This window comes from Nicotiana tabacum, chromosome 15 (assembly GCF_000715075.1).
Source record: "Nicotiana tabacum cultivar K326 chromosome 15, ASM71507v2, whole genome shotgun sequence".
Taxonomy (NCBI): domain Eukaryota; kingdom Viridiplantae; phylum Streptophyta; class Magnoliopsida; order Solanales; family Solanaceae; genus Nicotiana; species Nicotiana tabacum.
The window spans coordinates 122,986,897-123,011,414 of record NC_134094.1 but is presented as its reverse complement, the minus strand read 5'-3'; the positions used below and the strand labels follow the sequence as shown (position 1 = coordinate 123,011,414).

At 40.6% G+C, this 24,518-nt stretch overlaps 1 protein-coding gene across 1 annotated transcript; it reads right to left on the bottom strand.

Annotated features, from left to right (window-relative positions):
• Positions 1–2,270: 2,270 nt before the first annotated feature.
• Positions 2,271–3,446, bottom strand: LOC142169843 (uncharacterized). The gene is made up of 2 exons (XM_075231764.1): positions 3,385–3,446; positions 2,271–3,264 (listed from the first exon to the last, which is right to left on the bottom strand). The coding sequence occupies exons 1-2, from the start codon at positions 3,444–3,446 to the stop codon at positions 2,271–2,273; spliced, it is 1,056 nt and encodes a 351-aa protein (XP_075087865.1).
• Positions 3,447–24,518: the final 21,072 nt, after the last annotated feature.

Genomic DNA, 24,518 nt, shown 5'->3' with positions numbered 1-24,518 from the left:
TTGCATCATTATATCCCTCAACAACTGCGGGATAATTATTGTAATGCAATGTATAGTCTTGGGTATATTTTAAATATCCCAAAACTCGTTTCATTATTGTCCAATAAGCTTGGTTGGGATTACTTGTGTATCGACCAAGCTTAACTTATCGCACAAGCTATATCAGGTCGTGTACAATTCATAATATACATCAAACTTCCCAACACTCGAGCATATTTCAATTGAGACTTGCTTTGACCTTTATTCTTTACAAGAGTATGGTTTAAATCAATTGGTGTTTTTGCTTCTTTAAAGTCCAAATATTTGAACTTTTCAAGTACCATTTTAATATAATGAGATTGAGACAAAGCTAGACCTTGAGGAGTTTGAAGGATCTTAATTCCCAAAATTAAATCAGCAACTCCTAAGTCTTTCATATCAAACTTACTAGTAAGCATGCGCTTAGTAGCATTTATGTTAGCAATGTCGTTACTCATTATCAACATATCATTCACATATAAACAAACAATAACTATTTGATTTGGAGTATTCTTAATGTAAACACATTTGTCACACTCATTGATCTTGAAACCATTTGACAACATTGTTTTGGTGCTTGTTTTAGTCCGTAAAGTGACTTAACAAGTCGACACACCTTCTTTTCTGGAAACTATAAACCATTCAGGTTGTTCCATATAGATTTCTTCCTCTAAATCTCCATTTAAGAAGGCTGTCTTTACATCCATCTGATGGATTTAAAGGCCATACACGGCGGCTAACGCTATTAACACCCAGATAGATGTAATCCTTATTACCGACGAGTATGTGTCAAAGTAATCAAGACCTTCTCGTTGTCTAAACCCTTTAACAACTAATATTGCCTTATATTTGTCAATAGTATCATCAGCTTTCATTTTCCTTTTGAAAATCCATTTAGAACCCAAAGGTTTATTTCTCGGAGGAAGATCAACCAATTCCCAAGTATGATTACTTAATATGGATTATATCTCACTATTGACTGCCTCTTCCCAATATTGTGCTTCCGAGGAAGACATTGCTTCTTTGAACATTTGAGGCTCATTTTCCAACAAAAATGTCAGAAAGTCTAGTCCAAAGGAAGAAGTTGTCCTTTGACGTTTTCTACGTCTGGGATTTTCCTCATAAAACGTACTTTCCTTTTCTTCTTCTCGAGGTTGCTTAGATTTTTCACTAGACGACTCACATTCATTTTTATACGGATAAATATTTTCAAAGAATTCAGTATTATTAGATTCAATTTTCGTATTAATATAAATGTCGGGATTTTCTGATTTATGAACCAGAAAACGATATGCTTTACTATTTCTTGCATATCCTATGAAAATACAATCAACCATTTTCGGTCCAATCTTCACCCTTTTGGTTTTAGGAATTTGTACTTTAGCCAAACACTCCCGCACTTTAAAATATTTTAAGTTGGGTTTCCTACCTTTCCATTTTTCATATAGAATAGATTGCGTTTTGTTATGGGGAACTCGGTTGAATATTTGATTCACTGTAAGAATAGCTTCCCCCCACAAGTTATGGGGTAAACCCGAACTTATCAATAAGGCATTCATCATCTCCTTTAACGTTCTATTCTTTCTTTCCGTAATTCCATTAGGTTGCGGTGAGTAAGGGGCAGTTGTTTGGTGAATGATGCCATATTCCAAACATATTTCTTCAAAAGGAGATTCATATTCACCACCCATATCACTTCTTATCATTTTGATCTTTTTGTTTAGTTGTGTTTCAACTTTATTTTTGTATTGCTTGAATGCCTTCATTGCTTCATCTTTACTATTAAGTAAGTAAATATTGCAATATCTAGTACTGTCATCAATAAAAGTTATGAAATACTTTTTTCTACCACGAGATGGTATTGCCTTCATGTCGCAAATATCTGTGTGAATTAAGTCTAAAGGATTTGAATTCCTTTCAACTGACTTATAAGGATGTTTAACATACTTTGATTCCACACATATTTGACATTTCGAGTTATTGCATTCAAACTTAGGCAATACTTCCAAATTAATCTTTTTTCGCAAAGTTTTGAAGTTGACGTGGCCTAAACATTCATGCCATAAATTATTTGACTCAAGCAAGTAAGAAGAAGCTGAAATTTTATTCATATCAATGGCAATTACATTGAGTTTGAAAAGGCCCTCCGTAAGGTAGCCTTTTCCTACATACATTTCATTCTTACTAACTATAACCTTTTCGGAAACAAAAACACACTTAAAGCCATTTTTTGACTAGAAGTGATGTCGAGACTAAATTCTTCCGCATTTCAGGAACATGAAGACATCATTTAGAGTCACAATCTTTCCAGAAGTCATCGTCAAAGCTATCTTGCATGTTCCTTCAATTTTTGTAGTAGTGGAATTTGCCGTAAAAACTATCTCGTTGGGTCCAGCGGGAGCATAAGAAGTGAACATCTCCTTGTTAGCACAAACATGACGAGTTTCCCCCGAATCAATCCACCATTCTCTAGGATTTCCGACTAGGTTGCACTCCGAAAACATGGCACATAAATCGTCTATTTCATCATTCTTCTCAATCATGTCTGCTTGACTTTTCTTCTTGTCCTTCTTTGGTGCACGACATTCAGCAGCCTTGTGTCCAACCTTTCCACAGTTGTGGCAATTACCTTTGAACTTTTTTTTGCTTGGGTAATTCTTTGGACCAGACGACTTCTTTCTCTTTTTGCTCGTTGAAGCTTTCTCAACAATATTTGCACCCATAATTGTTGAATTTCCACGAGACTTCTTCTCAGTAGCCTTGTTGTCCTCTTCAATCCGTAGACGAATAATAAGGTCTTCAAGCGTCATCTCCTTGCGCTTATGTTTTAAGTAATTCTTAAAGTCCTTCCACAACGGAGGCAGCTTTTCAATAAATGCCGCAACTTGAAACGCTTCATTTTTGACCATACCTTCAGCAAGGAGGTCATGAACAATAACTTGCAATTCTTGGACTTGCGTTATGACAGATTTACCGTTAACCATTTTGAAATCCAAAAATTTGGCGGCCACAAACTTCTTTAGTCCAGCATCTTCAGACTTGTACTTCTTTTCAAGAGCATTCCACAATTCACTTGATGTTTTCATGACGCTATAAACACTGTACAAGCCGTCTTCCAAAAAACTTAAAATATAGTTTTTGCATAAGAAGTCAGAATGCTTCCATGCCTCAGTGACCACAAATCGCTCATTTTTAGGAGTTTCTTCTCCCAGAATTGGAACGTCTTCGCTGATAAAGCGCTGTAAACTGAGTGTGGTCAAGTAGAAGAATATTTTTTGCTACCAATGCTTAAAGTCCACACCGGAAAACATTCAGAGTTTTTCTGCCGGTGCCATCGCAGGTGCAGGAATTGTGCGACTTGAAGACGCTGTTGCCATTGCAGCAGTAGTCCCAACAGAACCATTCTGTTGTTTCGCACTTATTGTCATTTTTGTTTTGTAAAAGAAATTAACAAACAGAATTAGTATCTCGGTAAAATTTTTATATCTTCAAACCGAATACAAGCAACCGAGTTTTTTATATATCGGATTGAGTAGAAAGTCACAAAGACTTTAATCTCAAACTGGAGTAGAAAATCCGAAGATTTTAATCTCCAAAACGGGAGAAGAAAAACAATAAGATTTTAGTCTCCCAAAACAGAATGTAAGATGAATACATAAATAAATATTAAATTCTTTAAGCTTGTAATCACTCTGTATTCAAAACCAGTAAATCAATAAACGTTAGTTTAAGTAAAAAAACAAAGCGGAGAAAATTCTGAGCCCATAAGTTTCTTGTGTTTCCTTAAGGAATTTAATCCCCTCACAATGCCCAAGGTTGCAGATTAATTTCTCCCAGGATAGAACGAAATAATTATTCTGTGATAGCGGCACTTCAAATCACAGAATTTTGGCGAACTCAAATGGCGGAGCAAATCGCACAAAATGCTTACGTTTTGCTTTTGAATAACCAATGTAGTATGCAGAAAATTGAGGGGGGGAGATTTTGGATTTTTCAGTAGTGGAAAATGAGGCTAAGCCTCTCTATTTATAGACAATAAAAGGGTGAGATGAAGAGGTGCAATCCAAGAGGTGTCTCTTCCATTTTCCATTCATACCCCAATGAAAAGGTGAGATAAAGAGGTGCAATCCAAGAGGTGCCTCTTCCATTTCCCATTTATACCCAAGAGGTGCTTCTTCCATTTTCCATTCACATCCCTTAATAAAAATGCAACATTATACCTATTTTGTTCCCTATTTTTTTCACCATAGTTTGGTCGCTTGAGTCTAATTAGACATTATTTGGGTTCCGAACTCCTTTTTTGAATGTATTGAATATCTCTGTATTTCGTGATCTAAAAAGGCTCTAAAATGCTACTAACAAATCTCAGAATTTTTTATTTCAATCAAGGATGAATTGGAGGTTTATAAAAGAATTAAAAATGAACAGGGAAATAATCAACATCATGTTGAAGGGATAACGTAACAAAAGTTACTGATATCCTAGGTGAAGTGCTTGCCTATATGGAAGAGATACACAAGACGTCTCAATAAAATTCGTGACCTAAAGCCAAATTTTAATAAGGGTCTTTTTTCCCCCTATATTGTAGTTATCCTACAAAATACAATATTAATATTTACATTGATTTCCTTGTTTCTTTATTTTTGTATATAGTGTAGTTATCATATACAATATAATATTAATATTACATTGGTAAAAAAAATTTTAAGTTAATAGGATGTCAGCCATGTATTATAATGTGTTACCTTGGATCTTATTGTAAAAAACTTTATTTACCAATATGAAGATTTGAGTAACTTAATTCAAAGTTCTAAATATTTCTATTGTTAAAAATAGACAACCTTTCGTTCTACTTTTATAAGAATTTTGTACTTTTGTTTCTTTTTCTATAAACTTTAATATTGTCTAAGTGAAAATAAGATAGAAAATCTACAATAAAAAATTTATTTGGGTGTCACGACCCAAATCCCAACTCGTTGTGATGGCGCCTATCATGATACTAGGCAAGCCGACAACTCATATATACCAACACTTTCAAATTCATATTATACTAAAAACATGTTTAAATAAGTAAAAATCTCATAAAAACTAGATGAAAACGTCACAACTCAATACAGATATCCCAAAAATTCGGGTGTCACTGAGTACATGAGCATCTATACAATGACATAGTCTTATACACTGATTAGAAAGTAGAACTGAATAAATAAAACTGAAAGATAGGGGAAGGAGAGTCAAGGTCTATGGACGCCAAGCCAGCTACCTCGATAATCTCCGAATAGTTAAAACTCTGAGATCAACAACCACCATGCCCGGAAACACCTAGATCTGCACACGGAATGCAGGGTGGAGCGTGAGTACAACCAACTCAGTAAGTAACAAGTCTAACTTTTGGGCTGAAAGCAGTGACAAGCTTCACATGTACAGTCCAATTACGGAAATATAGTACAGAAATATAGGCATGCTTTCAAGTTCCACAGTTAAAGCTCAAACAAGTAAGATATGTCAAGTGTAACTAAAAAGAGAAAGGATACATCTCGATATCTACATGTTAGTTATGTATGCCAACTGTAATACAAAACAGTGATGAATTCATGTGCATACTCTTAGAGTATCAATCACTCAGTCCTCCCATTCACTCCATCCTCACATTCACTTAATCCTCCCAATCGCTTAGCATTCTCTCTCGACACTCGCACTCAGTAGGTACATGCGTTCACTGTGGGAGTGCAGACTTCGGAGGGGCAGATCTAGCCCAAGCGCTATAATAAGACAATCATGGCATAAATCAATAAGGAATGTTGTGGCGTGCAACCCGATCCCATAAATATCCTCAAAATCAGACCCTCAACCTCACTCAGTCATCAATCTCTCCAGTCTCTCGGGCTCACAAGAATCATGATAATCAGCCCAAACAATGATGATATGATGTATCGATAAATGTCAACAGAGACTGAGATATGATATGAAAATAATAGTTGTGACTGAGTACATTATTGAAAATTAAATAAACAATTCAACATTCAACACGACCTCTGTGTCCCAACAATACCAGCATGTAGCCTAAGCATGATTTCAAACATGACTTGCAACTCAATTTCTCTAACACATGGAGAATATATAGATAACGACAAGATTATTTAACTATACAATTTCACGGAATCAATCAAGTCACAATTCCTACGGTGCATGTATACGCCCGTCACCCAGCATGTGCTCACCTCAACACCAATCACATAACTCGTAATTCGGGATTTTATACCCTCAGAATCAAGTATAGAAGTGTTACTTACCTCAAACCGTAAAATCTCTACTCCAATAAGCCTTTGTCTCACGAATCGGTCTCCGAATGCCTCGAATCTAGCCACAAGCAATTCGATACAATCAACTCAAGCTATAGGAATCAATTCCATATAAATATGCTAAGTTCTTAATCAAAAGTCAAAAAGTCAACCCCCAGGGCCACGTTTAGGAATCCGATAAAAGTTATAAAATCCAAACACTCATTCAACCATGAGTTCAACCATACAAAAATTACTCAAATCCGATACCAAAATCTCGCTCAAATCCCCAAAATTCAGCCTAAGAAGTTTTCTCCATTTCTCCCCAATTTTTCAACCCAAATCACTACTTAAATGATGAAATAAAAGATATAATCATGAAATTTAATCAAAATTAAGTAAGAATCACTTACCCCAATTACTCCCTTGAAAATCTCTCCAAGAATCGCCTCAACCGGAGCTCCCAAAATCAATTTTGTGAAATGAACTCAAATCTCGTTTTTGAGATTTAATATTCTGCACAGATATCCCTTAATCGCGACCGCGGAATATGCTTCGCGATCGCGAAGCACAAACTCAGCTGCCTAGGAATTAACCTTACGCGAACGCGATAGTCTCCAAGAGAACGCGAAGCACTGCCTCCTCAAACCTACGCGATCGCAGACACAGCTACGCGATCACGGATAACACCCACGCGGAACCCAGCTACCTCACTTCCTCTTCGCGAACGCGGCCTAGCCCACGCGTTCACAATTCACCGATTCACTAACATACGCGATCGCAACCCTCAACTCGCGAATGCGTAGAGTAAAAATTCAGCTGCCCAAAACAAGCATTCGCGATCGCGGACCCCACCACACGATCGCATGAAAGGAAATGAGACCCGAACACCAGCAAACTTCAGAAGTCTCCCAAGTCCCAATTTCACTCTATTAGCCATATGAAATTCACCCGAGCCCCCCGAGACCACAACCAAATATATCAACAAGTCCTAAAATATCATACGAACTCGCTCTAAGCGTCAAATTACATCAAACAACGCTAAAACCACGAATCGTGCATTGATTCAAGCCTAATGAACTTATGAACTTCTAACTTCTACATTTGACGCTGAAACCTATCAATCAAGTTCAATTGACCTCAAATTTGCACTCAAGTAATAAATGACACAACAGACCTACTCCAACTCCCGGAACTAAAATCCGAGCCCGGTAACCACAAAGTCAACTCTCGTTCAAACTTCTCAATTTTCAAAACTTTTAATTTTCCAACTTTTGTCATTTCGAGACTAAATCAAATACGGACCTCCAAATCACTATTCGGATATACTTATAAATTCAAAATTACCCTACGCAGCTATCGGACCCGCCAAAACTCTATTTCGGAGTCGTTTAGACATAAGTCAACATCCGGTCTACCTTTTCAATTTAAGCTTCCAACCTTGAGACTAAGTCTCAACTCATTCTGAAACATCCCTGAAAGCGAAGCAACTACCCCGGCAAGTCACATAACGACATTGAACATAAAATAAGCAGTAAATGGGGGAACGAGGCTACAACACTCAAAACGACCAGCCAGATCGTTACATCCTACCCAATATTTAGATGATATAGTTTGGCACAAAGTTTAAGGTACAAAGTGAAGACTTTTGAAACATGTGGTTCTATAAGTTTGAGGGGCAAAAATTATATGGAGCCGTGACATTTATGTGGCTATAAAAGCTTCTTATTAAGGGCAAAGTTAATAAAATAAAAAGTTTAAAGTTAAATTATTTCCAAATATAGAAATGTGCCATTCTTTTTGGAACTAACTAATAAAAAAAGTGTGTGATTTAAATTAAAACGGATGGAGTATTAGTTTTCATATGGTTGATATCATTAATTGCCTCCTACGGTATAATCACCAATATCGAATATTCAGAACATATAAATTTATGTCACAATATTTTGAGAACCACTTTTCAAATACTCGGTGAAGAGAGAAAAAGTTCGAGAGTTCGAGATCAATGTTGAGAGTTGAGTCGATTAAAAAGTTCAAAATAAAGGGCCACTACTATAACGAATCCCCTGCAATTTGGTCAAGTTTACGTTCACAATATTGAGATGATAACTGATTTCTGGGTTCTGGCTATAGAGAATTTGAACTCACAGTTGCAATTCGAGTATTTTGGTTGTTAAAGTTTATTTTATTACACAATTGTGCATTTGCATTCGCTTAACTGATTGAGAGGCAAAGGTAATTTAAAATATGGAGAAGAATAAGAAGAAAATTTCTCTTAAGTACAATACAAAGACACGAGGTCGGGGGCATTATCAAACGTCACTATGATAGAACCATAAGCATATATGGTGTAAGCAGAACAGCTCCATTGATCCAACTAAAATAGTAAATAACATAGCGAATTAATTCCTTAGATGATCACCCAACTTATAAGAATATTCTATTAATGTTACTTTTATTTCTTTTAGGACAATAAAGTCACCCAACAATTGTCTTTTGACTTAGAAAATACACGCACATATTAACCCATTAAAACCCTATTTGTTTAATAATAAAAAATCATTTAACTTATGACCGTTATACCTCTAACCCACCCTATAAAAATATTGGTCTCAAATAAGTAAAAATTGTGATCATAACTGCTATTTCATTATCTATGTTGGAGGATGATTTAATATATTAATGTAAAGAGCTTTCCAAAGCAATGGCAATTACATTCTTTTCAAATTAAATTAAAGACAGGGGTAAGGTTTGTGTACACTCTAACCTCCCCGGACCTCACATGTGAGACTACACTGGGTATATTGTTGTTGTTGTTAAGAATGTTTTAAAGCAGTCTTGGCAAAGTTCATTATGAGTTATACTAAACTCATTATTCTACATTAGTTGTAAAAAAAATAGTAGATAATATTGACCAAGAACAAGAACGAAACAAAAACAAAAATAGTTGTGGCAAGCCATTGTCATTTGAAAGCGATTTCGGCCCGTTTGGGTGCAAATCGCTAAAGACCGGTCGCGCCCCAAGGTTCCACAGCACCTCCAAACACGTACACTCAGAGCTGGAAGTTTGGAATTTGTACAAAATAATTGCCCAGAAATCAGTTGAAGAAGAAGAGAGGATGAAGTTATTTTATATGTCTGAAAACTTCACAAAACAGCTCCTAATATAGATAAGATGCTAGAGTTGTTACAAGAAGGAGAACTGAACAGGGAGTTATAAATCAGATGTTGCAAAATTCAATTCAATGAGAACGAATTTGGACATATTCTAGTAAGCATGTATTTGGACACTTTTTTGGTAAGCTCAAAAACATGAAGAAATAATTTTAGCAAAACCAAATTTGGATTAAGCCTCACGTATATCTCACGCGCAAGGGGGAGGGGCAAATTGACATGTTTTGCCTTCAGGATTAATTTCTCATGTGCGCGAGGCCACTCTCTTTTACTAGCTCTTTATAAATCCAACAAAGAGCATATTAATATAAAGAGTAGAAAAAGACTTTCCACAACCAACTAGGGACACTTTATTTTTCACAAAAAGATAAAAAAGTAAAGAAGAAAAAGGGACCACAAAGAAATCTTCGACTTTGCATTACCAAGTATAAATGATACCAACATTAGTTAATGTTTACTTGAAAAATAGGATAACATTAAATTTAGATATGGTTCTAAGGGTATGCAAATTCCTTTGATACAAAATGACAATACAAGTATTTTTGCTGTAAAATGAGAATGATGGACGGGAAGACTGAAATGTATTAGAAAAACAAGCACAATGAAATCTTAATGTCTCTTGGAAGACCAGCATCTATTGCAGTCTATCCCCCTTTTATGGTAGAGGATCACTGCTTTATCTATAACAACATAATAAAATAATACATATAGTGGATGATCCATGATGGTTTGTCTCTTCCTTGATTCTCTCCAAGATTCTCTCCCTCGGTGCGGTTGTAATGGCTCTTGTCTGCGAGCTTGGCACTGGCTCGAGCTCGGTGTTAGATCGAACCCCCAGTCTTGGTTCGAGCTCGGTTATACCTTGGGTCATCGATATTCGGGGCCTGTGTCGATCGGTGTTGCCCCGTAGTCCGATTCGGACATGGGCTCGATAATCAAGTTTTGCCGTTGATTGGTCTTATAGCTCGAAGCTCGACGTCCCCACTTCGGGATTCGTCCGAGCTTGTCATGTGGATACCATTCGATTGAAACGTCATTGTCTCGACCGGTCTTTATGACTGAGAATCGGTTTTGACCGTACACAGATAGTCCCCTCATTTCTCGGAAAGGATGTGGCGAGGATCGATATGATTTCCCTGCGGCTCGATCAAATTTATGCTGACGTTTCCATCGAACCCGATCTTGATGTATGTGATAGCTGTCACGTCGGTTCGGTTTTGCCGAAGCATTTAATGTGTGTCAGACGGTGGTCGCCCACCGCTGATACCGAACCGTCATGCCTTAGTCTATAAATAGTCTTTCCATACAAACTTTACCACTTTTGCGCCTTCTCTTCTTCCAAACTTTCTTATTTATCCTCTCTATTTTGCTACTACGGGGCCGTCCATACCAGAATTTTGGTACTGTCTATTTCTTCACCTTCCTTTGCGCTCTTCCCTTTCATATCAATGGCAAAAAATTCCAAAATCGTACCTCAGAAGGAGAAAGCTTCTTCCTCACGGCCGTCTGATGATAAGGCGCCGGTGGAACCGTCAGTTCATGAATATGTTCCCGGCCCGTGCACTTTGAAGACCGATTTTAAGATGGAGAATCCTTCCTCCATTCTGGGTCGATGTGAACATGTATCGATGTATACGTGCTCTATAACGGAGGATCACCTCGAGGCTATCAAAAAAGACTGCAACTGGGGTTCCGAGGTCGTGTTGCAAATTCCATCTTCCGATGAGAGTGTTACCACTTACGTGGAGGGGTTTTTAAGTGTTTATACTTATCCATTCACACTGGGACCCGTCGACCGGATGATTATTGATTTCTGCAAAAGGTATCAAGTCACCCTTGGCCAAATTCATCCCTCCTTATGGCGTATAGTGATCTTATTGCGCTTCTTCTCTATCAAAGCCGGGGGGTTGGATTTTTCTTTAAACCACCTCATACGACTGTATCGGCCTCAGATCTTTCGAGGACTAATCAGATTTCATCGTCAGGCATCGAAGGATTTGATGTCGAGCATCAATGAAGACAAGGATCGGGGTTGGATGGGTCGTTATATTCGAGTGAGGACCTGTGATCTCATTCCGAAGGAGAAGATGCCGTTCCCTGAAGAATGGAATTTTGACCGTAAGTGATTTTTGTTCACTTTTCATGTCCTTTTTCGATTTTTTCTGATGTCCTTCCCTGATGTTCAGCTGCCCCTTGGATGCCATAAGCGGTGCCTGACCTCGAGGACTGGGTTCGGAAGTTAGCCTCGACCTCCTCTTACGCCGAGCGTGCTTGGCGTGATTTGGCAAAAGGCAGATAGGAGGCCAAGAACCATGGTGAGGTTTGCCTTTTGTTTCCTTCGAAGTATTCCTTGCGTTCTATTCGTTACCAATTTCCTTTTGTGCAGGCGTAACCAGGGATGCCGCTTTGAGGCCTTCGAGCGATGAAGAAAGAAACAAGTCCCTAGTCCCTAAACAGGGGGAAGATAAGAAGCGAAGAGCTTCCTCTCGGCCAGAGGACTCCAAGCCCAAAACACTAATGGTGAGGAGAAAAGCAATTGCCCTTTAGATTGACTTGGTCCAACGACTGAGAGAAGAAGAAGAAGAAAAAAATAGCTCTTCGGCTTTGGTAGTCAGATCTACAGAGGCCATCGAGGTTGCCAAAGCTCCCGAGCTGATGGCGGCTGTGCCTGTCGGGGTTGTTCCCGAAGACCTGAGTCTCGACTGGAGTACTACGAATGATTTGCTCAGGGCTATGACAATGGGTCATTCGCCTTCTCTGCCATCTTTTTCTGAGGAGGCGTTAAAGGAAGCTCGAGAGTTGAAAACTCCCGATATCGGCGCAGGCTCTGGTGCATGGGATCCTTTTAGGGATTGTTTTACTGGAGTCGACGATGGTTCCGATATTGGTGACGCTTCTCTTTTATTAGAGGAGGCTCAGCATTTCATTACTCGGGTAATGATTCTTCCATACTTGGTTTCTTTGTTCTTTTTCATACTTGACTCGTGTTTCTTACTGTGCAGGCCATTAGTAGGTTTCGACTCGATCTTAGCCAGTGTGAGGCCGAGATCTAGAAGGTCTCAGGCGATAGAGATGCCATGCGGCTTCTTTGCAGCCAAAAGGACGAGGCTATAAAGGACCTCCAAGCAGATTTGGCTAAGGTTCGTGAAGAAAGGGTCGAGCTCGATAAGCATGTGAGCCTCGTTCTGTTAAAGTATGGGTCTGACTCAACCGTGGAAGTTAACCCTTCATTGTCTCAGTTGCAGCAAAAGATCGAAAAGATCGGGTTACTTCGAGAAGAAGTCGATCAAATCTGAGCTGAATGCAATCAGTGGAAAGAGACCCTCGACCGCCTGGCAGTGGAAAAAGAAACCATCTTAACAAAATTATTATCGGCCGATGTTCAACTTCGAAGTTTCAAGCAAAGGGGTTGGTTCAAGCTAAGAGGATCGAGGAGCTCGAAACACGACTTGCTGAGGCTAAGGCGGAGGTTGAGTCGTCAAAAGTCTTGGCGGATAAGTCCATTATTGTATATCGGGCTGATGCTGAGGCTACTCAGATGGAGGCCTGGGAAGTGGCAAAGACCGCCGATACTCGAGCTCATTGGGTTGCCAAACTTGCCAAGTGTAGGTCTCGGAGGGAGACCCTCGAGGAGATACATGCTCGAGGTTTTGACCTTACCGAAGAGGTAAAAAGGCTAAAGAGCTCAAAGCGGAAGCTGAAGCCTTGGCTTCTGATGATGATGATGATGATGGTAGCAAAAGCGGATCCGAGGATAGGGAAGAGCTCGACCGGGAAGCTTAGTTTCTAATTCTTCATGTTTGTAAATTAATCACGTAGGCAATTTTTGTATATATATGTATAACGAGATCGACTTGTTTTTGTTTTGTGAAGACTTTTAATCGAATGTTGACCTTGTAGTCTCTCTGATCGATCAGATTTGTATCCCCTGGGTTTGCTTGTTGAGTCGATGATTCAAACTTTGAAGGAACGTAATCCGTAGGTGTAATGTAATGGTTGAGTTAATGTAAACTCAGAGTAAAAGTAGCTTATTAGCCGTTGAGTGAATGTTTTGAACTTGAAATATTGTAGCCCGTAGGCGTAATGGTCGAGTGAGTGCTTGCTCGAACTCGGAATAACAGTAGCCCGTAGGCTTAATAGTCGAGTGAATGTTTCGAACTTGAAATATTGTATCCCGTAGGCATAATGGTCGAGTGAGTGTTTCTCGAAACTCGGAATAACAATAGCCCGTAGGCTTAATAGTCGAGTAGTGTTTTATTGAACTCGGAATAAAAGTATCCCATAGGCCGTAGGCTTAATAGTCGAGTGAATGTTTCGAACTCGAGATAATGTAGCCCGTAGGCGTAATGGTCGAGTGAGTGCTTGCTCGAACTCGGAATAACAGTATCCCGTAGGCTTAATAGTCGAGCGAGTGCTTGCTCGAACTCAGAATAATAGTAGCCCGTAGGCTTAACAGTCGAGTGCATGTTTTGAACTTGAAATATCGTAGCCCGTAGGCGTAATGGTCGAGTGAGTGCTTGCTCGAACTCGGAATAACAGTAGCCCGTAGGCTTAATAGTCGAGTGAATGTTTCGAACTCGAGATAATAGTAGCCCGTAGGCTTAGCAGTCGAGTGCATGTTTCAAACTTGAGATAATGTAGCCCGTAGGCATAATGGTCGAGTGAGTGCTTGCTCGAACTCGGAATAACAGTAGCCCATAGGCTTAATAGTCGAGTGAATGTTTCGAACTCGAAATATCATAGCCCGTAGGCATAATGGTTGAGTGAGTGCTTGCTCGAACTCGGAATAATAGTAGCCCCGTAGGCTTAATATTCGAGTGATCATTTTGAACTCGAAGTAATGTGGCCCGTAGGCTTAATGGTCGAGTGAGTGCTTGCTCGAACTCGGAATAACAGTAGCCCGTAGGCTTAATGGTCGAGTGAGTGCTTGCTCGAACTCGGAATAATAGTAGCCCGTAGGCTTAACAGTCGAGTGCATGTTTCGAACTCGAGATAACGTAGCCCGTAGGCATAATGGTCGAGTGAGTGCTTGCTCGAACTCGGAATAATAGTAACCCGTAGGCTTAATATTCGAGTGATCATTTCGAACTCGGAATGAAAGTTGCCCGTAGGCTGAATCTTAATTCTGATTGCACAATAAATCTCAAGTCATTGCACATGTGTTTATGTTTGGGCCAATCTATATGAGCATGGTTCACTTTGACCATTTGGCTCTTACAATTTTTTCTGTTGGAACCCTGTTGTTGTGAGATGACTTTCTTGCATCTAAACTCGATGTATTTGAGGGACCTGATGCCCCCCCCCGGTATTCGAGGTCGGTTGCAAAGAGGCCTCGAATATTGTTAAAAGTGCAGCACGATCGATGGTTGCCTCATTAAAAACTTTGCCGAAAAACCCATTTGGGAAAAAACCGGTCTAAGGGAAAAAGAGTGCAACGCGTGCTTTTAAGCGAAAGATCTTCTTTAGCTCTTGTCCGGACTTCTGCATAGGTCAGTTAGATGAATATGGAAAGGTCATACCTTAGCAGTAGTATCATTTTAGATGTGATACATTCCAACTGCTTGATAGCTATTTGCCGTTTATGATGCCGAGCCTGTATAATCCTTTTCTAACGTTCTCGAGCACCTGGTATGGTCCTTCCCAATTTGGTCCCAATTTTCCTTCGTTTGGATTCTGAGTATTGATGGTGTATTTTCTTAACACTAAGTCCCTGGGCTTGAAATGGCGAAGTTTAGTTCTTCGATTATAATACCTTTCGATTCGTTGCTTTTGGGCGGCCAATCGGATGAGGGCAGCTTCTCGTCCTTCGTCCGATAATTCAAGGCTGGTGTTCATAGCCTCGTTATTTGATTCTTCCGTCATGAATCGAAATCTGGGACTAGGTTCACCGACTTCGACTGGTATCAATGCTTCAGAACCATATACTAAGGAGAATGGGGTCGCCCCCGTACTGGATTTTGACGTTGTTCGTTATGCCCAAAGGACTTCGGGCAGGATTTCTCTCCATTTTACCTCCGCGTCGTTCAATCTCTTCTTCAAGTTTTGAAGAATAGTCTTGTTTGTTGATTCGGCCTGACCGTTCCCACTGGGGTGGTATGGTGTTGATAATATCCTTCTTATTTTGTGATCTTCGAAGAATTTTGTGATTTTGCTGCCTACGAATTGCTTCCCATTATCACATACTATTTCGGCGGGTATCCCGAATCGGCATATGATATGATCCCAAATAAAGTCTATAACTTTTTTCTCTCTTATTTTCTCAAACGCCTGCGCTTCAACCCATTTAGAGAAATAGTCAGTCATAAATAAAATAAATTTGGCTTTACCTGGGTCGATGGCAGAGGGCCGATGATGTCCATTCCCCATTTCATGAATGGCCATGGGGATAGGACCGAGTGAAGTTGTTCTCCGGGTTGATGGATCATTGGCGCAAACCTTTGACATTTATCACATTTACGAACAAATTCTTTCACATCTTTGCCCATATCGATCCAATAATACCCCGCTCTGATCACTTTTCGAACTAATGTGTCGGCACCGGAGTGATTGCCACAAGTGCCCCCGTGTACTTCCCGGAGGATGTAATTGGTATCTCCCGAACCTACACATACCGCCATCGATCCATCGAATGTTCTTCGATATAGTGTTCCGTCCGCAGCCAACGTAAATCGAGCAGCTTTAGTCCGTAGGGCCCTGGAATCTTTAGGGTCTGAAGGGAGCTTTCCGTTTTTTAAGTATTCAATATACTTGTTTCTCCAATCCCAGGTTAAGCTAGTAGAATTTATTTCGGCGTGCCCATCTTCGATTACCGATCTTGAAAGTTGAACGACAGTCCCCGAGCTCAAATCATCTACCTCGACCGACGATCCCAAATTTGCAAGAGCATCGGCCTCATTGTTCCGTTCTCGTGGAACATGCCGTAGGGTCCATTGTTTGAAATGGTGTAAAGTGATAAGCAGTTTGTCCAAATACCTTTGCATCCTACCTTCTCAGACTTCGAAGGTTTTGCTTACTTGACTCACCACCAGCAAAGAGTCACAATGCGCCTCAATGACTTCTGCTCCCATGTTTCTAGCTAGTTCGAGACCTGCAATCATGGCTTCATACTCGGCCTCATTGTTAGTTAACCTGATAGTTTTAATAGCTTGCCTAATAATGTTACCCGTGGGGGGTTTCAAAACTATGCCTAACCCGGACCCCTTTATATTCGAAGCACCGTCCGTAAAAAGGATCCATACCCCGGACGATATACCTGATTTCAAAAGGAGTTCATTTTCGACTTCGGGTATGAGGGTTGGCGTGAAGTCGGCCACGAAGTCTGCTAAAATTTGAGACTTGATGGCCGTACGGGATTGATATTCGATATCGTACCCACTGAGTTCTATGGATCATTTGGCCAATCGTCCTGATAGTTCGGGCCTATATAAAATATTACGGAGTGGGTAGGTGGTTAATACGCTTATGGGGTGATATTGAAAGTACGACCTTAACTTTCTAGATGCGCTTACCAGTGCAAGTGCCAATTTTTCTAAGTGCGGATACCTAGTTTCCGTTTCCCCTAAGGTCCGACTTACGTAATAAATGGGAAATTGCGTACCTTGCTCTTCTCGAACTAGGACACTGCTTACGGTGACTTCCGATACTGCCAAGTACAAGTATAGTTTTTCGTCAGTTTTTGGAGTATGAAGCGGTGGTGGGCTTGATAGATATCGTTTCAATTCTTGTAATGCTTGTTGGCATTCCGGTGTCCAGGCGAAGTCGTTCTTCTTTTTGAGTAGGGAGAAAAATTTGTGACTTCGATATGATGATCTTGAAATGAACCGGCCTAAGGCTGCAATTCTTCCCGTTAACCTTTGTACAGCTTTACGCTATCCACGATGGTGATGTCTTCGATGGCCTTGATTTTGTCGGGGTTGATCTCAATTCCCCGATTTGACACCATGAAGTCGAGGAACTTGCCCGACCCGACCCTGAAAGCACATTTTTCGGGGTTGAGCTTCATGTTGTATTTTCTCAGAATCTCGAACGTTTCCTGCAAATGGGCCAAATGGTCCTCTGCGCGCAGGGACTTAACTAGCATGTCATCAATATAGACTTCCATTGTTTTACCTATTTGTTCTTCGAATATTCTATTTACTAGGCGTTGATAAGTAGCTCCTGTAATTTTTAGCCCGAAGGGCATTATGTTATAACAATATGTTCCATATCGGGTCACAAATGAAGTCTTTTCCCGGTCGTCTGGGTTTATCTGAATTTGATTATACCCCGAATAGGCATCGAGAAAGGTGAGGATCTCATGACCGGCCGTGGCATCGATCATGCGATCGATGTTGGGCAGTGGAAAGGAATCTTTGGGGCATGCTTTGTTCAAATCCTTATAGTCCACACACATTCTAAGTTTGTTCCCTTTTTTAGGCACTACAACTACATTGGCTAACCATTCGGGATATTTTACCTCCCGAATGGACCCTATCTTGAGAAGTTTGGTTACCTCGTCCTTTATGAATGCGTGCTTTATCTCGGACTGGGGTTTTCGCTTTTGCTTTACCGGTCTGACCCTAGGGTCCAAGCTTAGCTGGTGCGCCGTTATATCCGGCGGGATCCCTGTTATATCTAGATGGGACCAGGCAAAACAGTCGATGTTATTGATAAGAAATTAAATGAGTTTCTTCCTGAGTTCGGGGCTCAAACCCGTTCCCAGGTATACCTTTCATTCAGGCCAGTGTTTGATCAGTATGATTTGCTCCAGTTCCTCAATTTTTGATTTGGTGGCATTGAAATCATCGGGGGTTACGAAGGATCGAGGGATCCATCGATCATCATCATCTTCTTCAATGCTCTGCTTACCTGGCTGGGTCGAAGCCGATGTTTGTGATTGCTATTTGGTGCTCTGCTCTCCGATTGTGTCTCCTTCTGAACCTGATCCTTTTATCGGCGAAGACGAGGATATTGATTTTGCTTCTTCGACGGAGAACATTTCCTTTGCGGCCGGTTGTTCTCCGTACACTATTTTGACACCTCCTGATGTTGGGAATTTGAGGACCTGGTGTAGGGTCGAGGGTACGGCTCTCATGCTGTGGATCCATGGCCTTCCTAAAAGGGCGTTATATCTTATATCACCTTCGATCACGTGAAACTTTGATGGTTTCGGCCACGTTTATCGGTAGGGTAATCTCGCCTTTGGTGGTTTCACATGCCATATTGAATCCGTTTAGAACTAGAGTTGCGGGTATGACCTGATCTTGTAGGCCGAGCTGTTCTACGACCCTCGATCTGATGATATTGGCCGAGCTACTTGGATCAATTCAAACACGCTTAATCTTAGTTTTATTCATGAGTACGGATATTACCAGTGCATCGTTATGGGGTTGGATGATTCCCTCTGTATCTTCATCACTGAAGGACAAAGTCACTATGGGTGTATAATCTTGAGTTCGAGATCGCTTTTCCCTCACAATCGATGTTTTAGTGCGTTTAAGCATCGGTCCTTGAGGGGCATCGACGCCGCCGATGATCATGTGAATGACGTTTTGTGGTTCTTCTGGCTCGTTTTGCTTGCCGAATTCCTTGTTGCTAAAATGGTTCTTCGCCTTATCACTCAGAAATTCCCGAAGGTGTCCTTTGTTAAATAAGAGGGCCACTTCCTCTCTTAGTTGCCTGCAATCTTCCGTTCTGTGGCCATGGGTTCCATGATATTCGCACATTTGATTGGGATTCCTTTGGGCAGGATCGGTCTGCATGGGTCTAGGCCATCTAGTGTCTTTGATGCGTCCGATGGCCAATACGATGGCGGATGTACCAATGTTGAAATTATACTCCGATAATCGAGGGACTTCTATAGGATCGGCATATTTATCAAAGATACTCTTGCTCATAAGTCCCCGAGAATTTTGCCCCCGATCAGTTCTTCGATTGTTCCGAACCGTATCATGTGCTGAACCGTTGTTCATCCGATCTGAGTCGTACGGTTGGTATCGGTCTCTGTTCGACCTTTGTTCTTTGTTGATTTCCCTCTGATTTTTAGTGGTTGTATGGTTCTGACGTAAGGGCCCATACGGAGCTCACAATTGATCATCTTCGACCCTAATTTTTGATTGGTATCGGTTGTGTACATCTGCCCAAGTTATTGCTGGGTACTCGATCAAATTTTGTTTCAGCCGATGTGATGCTGTCGAACTTAGCTCGTTCAGTCCTTGGGTGAAAGCTTGAACGTCCCAATCGTCTGTGACTGGTGGCAAGTCCATACGTTCCATTTGAAATCGGGATACGAATTCCCTCAGCATTTCGTTACCCCTTTGTTTTACTTTGAAGAGGTCTGATTTCCTTGTTGTAACCTTTATGGTACCAGCATGTACTTTTACGAACGAATCTGCTAACATGGCAAAAGAATCAATGGAATTTGGTGGTAAGTTGTGATACTAGATCATTGCTCCCTTTGCGAGGGTCTCTCCGAACTTTTTCAACAACACGGATTCGATCTCATCGTCCTCCAAATCGTTGCCTTTGATGGCACATGTGTAGGAGGTGAAGTGTTCGTTAGGATCGGTCGTACCGTTATATTTGGGAATTTCGGGCATACGGAATTTTTTGGAGATTGATTTTGGGGCCGCGCTCGAGGGAAAAGGCTTTTGTATGAATTTTTTCGAATCAAGCCCCTTTATCATTGGTGGAGCCCCCGGGATTTGATCGACCCTAGCATTGTACGTTTTCACCCTCTTGTCGTTGGCTTCGACTCGTTTTGTGAGTTCCTCGAGAAATTTAGTAATTCCGGGAGTAGTCCCCGATTCTTGCTCGTTAGATTTCACTATGGCGGGCTCTGTTCTGGGGGTGACTTCTCGAAGTGGATTGGAATCTAGCCTACTTTGTGCGCAAGTTTGGCTCTGTAGCTGAGCTATCGCTACTTGTTGGGCTTGCAGCATCTCGAAGATCATACATAAGCTGGCCTCGATTTCCCCCGCGTTTTGGGTGTCTCGGGCTACGGATCGAGTACCGCCCTGAGTGCTTCTTTCCGGTATGGAACGCTGGTTCGCCTCCCAAGCTATTTGTGAATTGACATCCAATGGTATTTCAGCTTGAATTTCGGGTACTTCGATTCGAGCCTCGGGTGCCAAGTTATTGGTTTCATCTTGAAGGCCGGCTTCGAGGTCGATAGGTAGAGCCATTGCTGATTTGAAGTTGTAAGCTGGAGTGTACTGTAGATTTATATCAAACAATTACTGTTACCCTTAGCCCCACAGTGTGCGCCAAACTATTTACCCGAAAAATTGGATAACGTTAAATTTAGATATGGTTCTAAGGGTATGCAAATTCCTTTGATACAAAATGATAATACAAGTATTTTTGCTGTAAAATGAGAATGATGGACGGGAAGACTGAAATGTATTAGAAAAACAAGCACAATGAAATCTTAATGTCTCTTGGAGGACCTGCGTCTATTGTAGTCTATCCCCCCTTTTATAGTAGAGGATCACTGCTTTATCTATAATAACATAATAAAATAATACATATAGTGGAGGACCCATGATGGTTTGTCTCTTCCTTGATTCTCGCCAAGATTCTCTCCCTCGGTGCGGTTGTAACGGCTCTTGTCTGCGAGCTTGGCACTGGCTCGAGCTCGGTGTTAGATCGAACCCCCAGTCTTGGTTCGAGCTCGATTCTGCCTTGGGTCATCGATATTCGGGGCCTGTGTTGATCGGTGTTGCCCCGTAGTCCAATTCGGACACGGGCTCGATAATGATATCGAGTTTTACCGTTGATTGGTCTTATAGCTCGAAGCTCGACGTCCCTACTTGGGAATTCGTCCGAGCTTGTCATGTGGATATCCTTCGATTGAAACGTCATTGTCTCGACCGGTCTATATGACTGAGAATTGGTTTTGACCGTACACAGTTATAAAAAAATCTTAAATTTATGTTGCATCAACGTGTAACTAATGACATATATTTCTTATAATATTGATAAACTTCTCATTATGTCCAGAAAAATTAGTCAAGTTAAGGTGTTAACGGCTTGACGTATGTGTTTATATATTTTAACTTTTGCTATGGTTTAGTTAAAATTACAATGAAACTAAAGTGTAAACTTTTAAGTCCTGAATTGCGACCATATTTTCAAGAACGTAACTATGCATAGTAGCATTTGGGCATCAAACTAAAATAAAAGAATTTATGAAATAAATTTACTCCCGGAACAAGCATTTAGAAATGTAAGCAAATACAGTCAAGAGGTTAATCAACCTTAATTACATTAACTTACTCCTCCTAATTGGATTCCAAATCTGTAGATTACAACATTACAAAATTTGCCGGTAGTTTGAAAACAGTAATTGTGATTGTTTTAAAAAGTTCTTAACATCAATGTTTGAAAAGAAAGTAATTGGTACTGCTTTGGAAAGATTTTATATTAATAAATTAAATCATCTTCCAACAGAGACAATGAAATAGCAGCTATGATCGGTTTTCACCTATATAATAGTAAATCCATTTTCTTATTGGGTGGGTTAATTAGATGGAAAAGAGTTACAGGCAAAACGAATTTTATTATTAAAAAATAGAATTTTAATGGGTTAATAAGTGTTTTTTTAATTTTCTGAGTGAACAGACAATTATTGGGTGATTTTCTTGTCCTAAAAGATACAAAAATGACTTTAAGAGGATATCCCATAAGTTGGGTGACCATCTAAGGAATTAACTCGAACATAGTTAAGATACTAAAAGTATAACAAAATGTGACAAGTTCTAATACTGCAGTGAATCACAAAGGGAAACAAGGTTGGAGTTGTTGAATCACAGATGGTTACACACTTCAGCATGCATGCTGTCAGAGCAGACAGTCAGAGAAGACAGAGGTCCTGGGTTCGAGTATCACCGCTGTTTACGCGAAAAATTGATACAGTTGAATTTGTTTGTGGTTTCTAGACAGATGAATCAATTTGATTCCAAAAGATAATGAATCAGTTAATTTGGATGCAAGATACTTAGCTCAAAATGCAGATGGAACTATAGATCTGATGAGACTGAGAACAGAGTCTCCGGGCACAATGATGATTAGATTAACAAGCTAGAGAGAGAAAAATAATATCAAGATGCTGTATTATAATCTCTACTTTGATATCCAGAAAATCCTCCTTTACAATGATAGTTGAACCTATTATTTATAGCTCAATGGGCGCAATGGTTGGGCCCATCACTAATGACAATTTATTGAAGTGCGATGATGGAAACCTAACGGTAAACATAAAGCCCAAATTCCTGTAATGAGTCGTTACTCTTTAATGATATAGAATATTCTTCATTAAATGCTATCGAGTGCAGCATGCTTAATGCTTTTATGGACCTGCCTTTCTTGGTGGCACACGGGGTAGATGTGCCCGATTTTCTGTCCTCCCGGCTTTGATTCCACATGTCCCCTCCTTTGGTGGCCACGTACCGTAATGTATTTTACCCAATACAGATAGTCTCCCTACTTTCCGGTAACATAACTTTGTGTTACCAGGAAGTTGGTGAGAATCTTCATTTGGCGGGAATTACTATAATTCCTTTTGAAGGTTACTTACGGTTGATTAGACGCCTGTCTCTTCATTTAATTCCTTGAACACGCGTCCTCCTATGATTTAGCACGCCTTTTGACGGTTATCGAGGTAATTGAAGCTAAGTATTTTAGCTGCCCAAAACTTTACCTATACGTATCAACTTCCTTTTCCTTTGGGTCTCACCAGTTGATTGAGCTTCCAAACTGCATTCCTGTTTTGCATCTTTTCTCTAACTTTCTCCCAACACAAAACTTTTTCTTCCTCTCTTCCAATGGCTTCTTCATCTAAATATTCTGGTTCTTCGAAGAATAAGAACAAAAATGAAGATTCTGCTCCGTCAACAGTAAGTTCCATAATCCCCAAGAGGCTTAGTACTCTGAAAGATTTGGAGGAGAAATTTTCCACTGATAACACCCGTACATGGGCGGTTAGCAGGTACCCATCTTTCATTCATCCTTCCAGTATCCCTACTATGAAAGAAGACTGATGCTGCCCAAATTTGGATATCATCGCTCCCAACCTATCTGAGCGAGTGACCCTTCCCAGAGAAGGTTTCACATATTTCTACACGTACCCTTTTACCTTGGGTATGTTTTCTTTGAGTGGGGAGCTTGATTCCGTAATAGCGGAATTTCATCTCCGCTACCAAGTATGTTTGGCACACGTAAGCCCCTCTGTGTGGAGGATGGTTTCCTTCCTTCAGCGCATGTGCTTTGAAACTAGAGAAGAGCTGACCCTTGCTCACATGATGAATCTGTACTCCCCCAAGATCTTCCGCGGGAGGATGATAAATCTTTGCAAGCGTGGTCACCATGCTTTGATATCCAGCATGGATGATGACAATGACTGAGGATGGATGTAATGGTTTGTTGCAGTTGCCTCCGGTGACATTATTCCAACAATGGCCTCATCCTTTTCGGTTGCTTGGAACCGTTCCTGTATGTTTCTTTCAATACGTTCTCCCCTCCTAAATGCTTTTTTACGCATGTATTGATCTTTTAACTTCTGTATATTATAGCGACACGATGGGTCACATCGGTGATAGAAGGCTTGGACAGGTCGGTTCAAAAAATCTTGGATATCACCACGCCCGAAATCCGCTTGTAGAAAGAACTGTCCATCAAATACGGCTGAAAGGCCACAAAATCATGGTAACTATAATTTGCTTTGCTTTAGTTTTTGTATATGTGGAATTTGGCTGAATCTTCTGACTTGTTTGTCAAATTAGGTCTACCCCCGAGCTCAGTCGAGGTCCCCGAAGAGGATATTTTGGTTGACCCTGCTGATGCGGTGAGGCTGCTCCAGGAGGGGCTTGCTCGAACGGGTGTCTCCGGGTCTATTTTGCGCACAAATATTTCCTCACGGGGTCCCCGGCGAGAGAACAAGCAACCAAAAAGAAGGCGTTCCTCTGCGGTCGGGGAGAAGAATAAGAGGGCAAAGGTTGATGCCCCCGAATCATCCCAGGTGGCGACGTTGGCCGGTCCTCCCTCCGGGCCAGTCATAGACACTGTAGT

What these genes read in the sequence shown, in the direction of transcription:
- LOC142169843 (XM_075231764.1), bottom strand. Translation starts at nt 3,446, where the DNA reads ATGACAATAAGTGCGAAACAACAGAATGGTTCTGTTGGGACTACTGCT. An exon ending in ACTGCTGCAATGGCAACAGC is followed by an intron (nt 3,265 to 3,384) that starts GTCTTCAAGTCG and finishes GACCACACTCAG; the next exon opens with TTTACAGCGCTTTATCAGCG.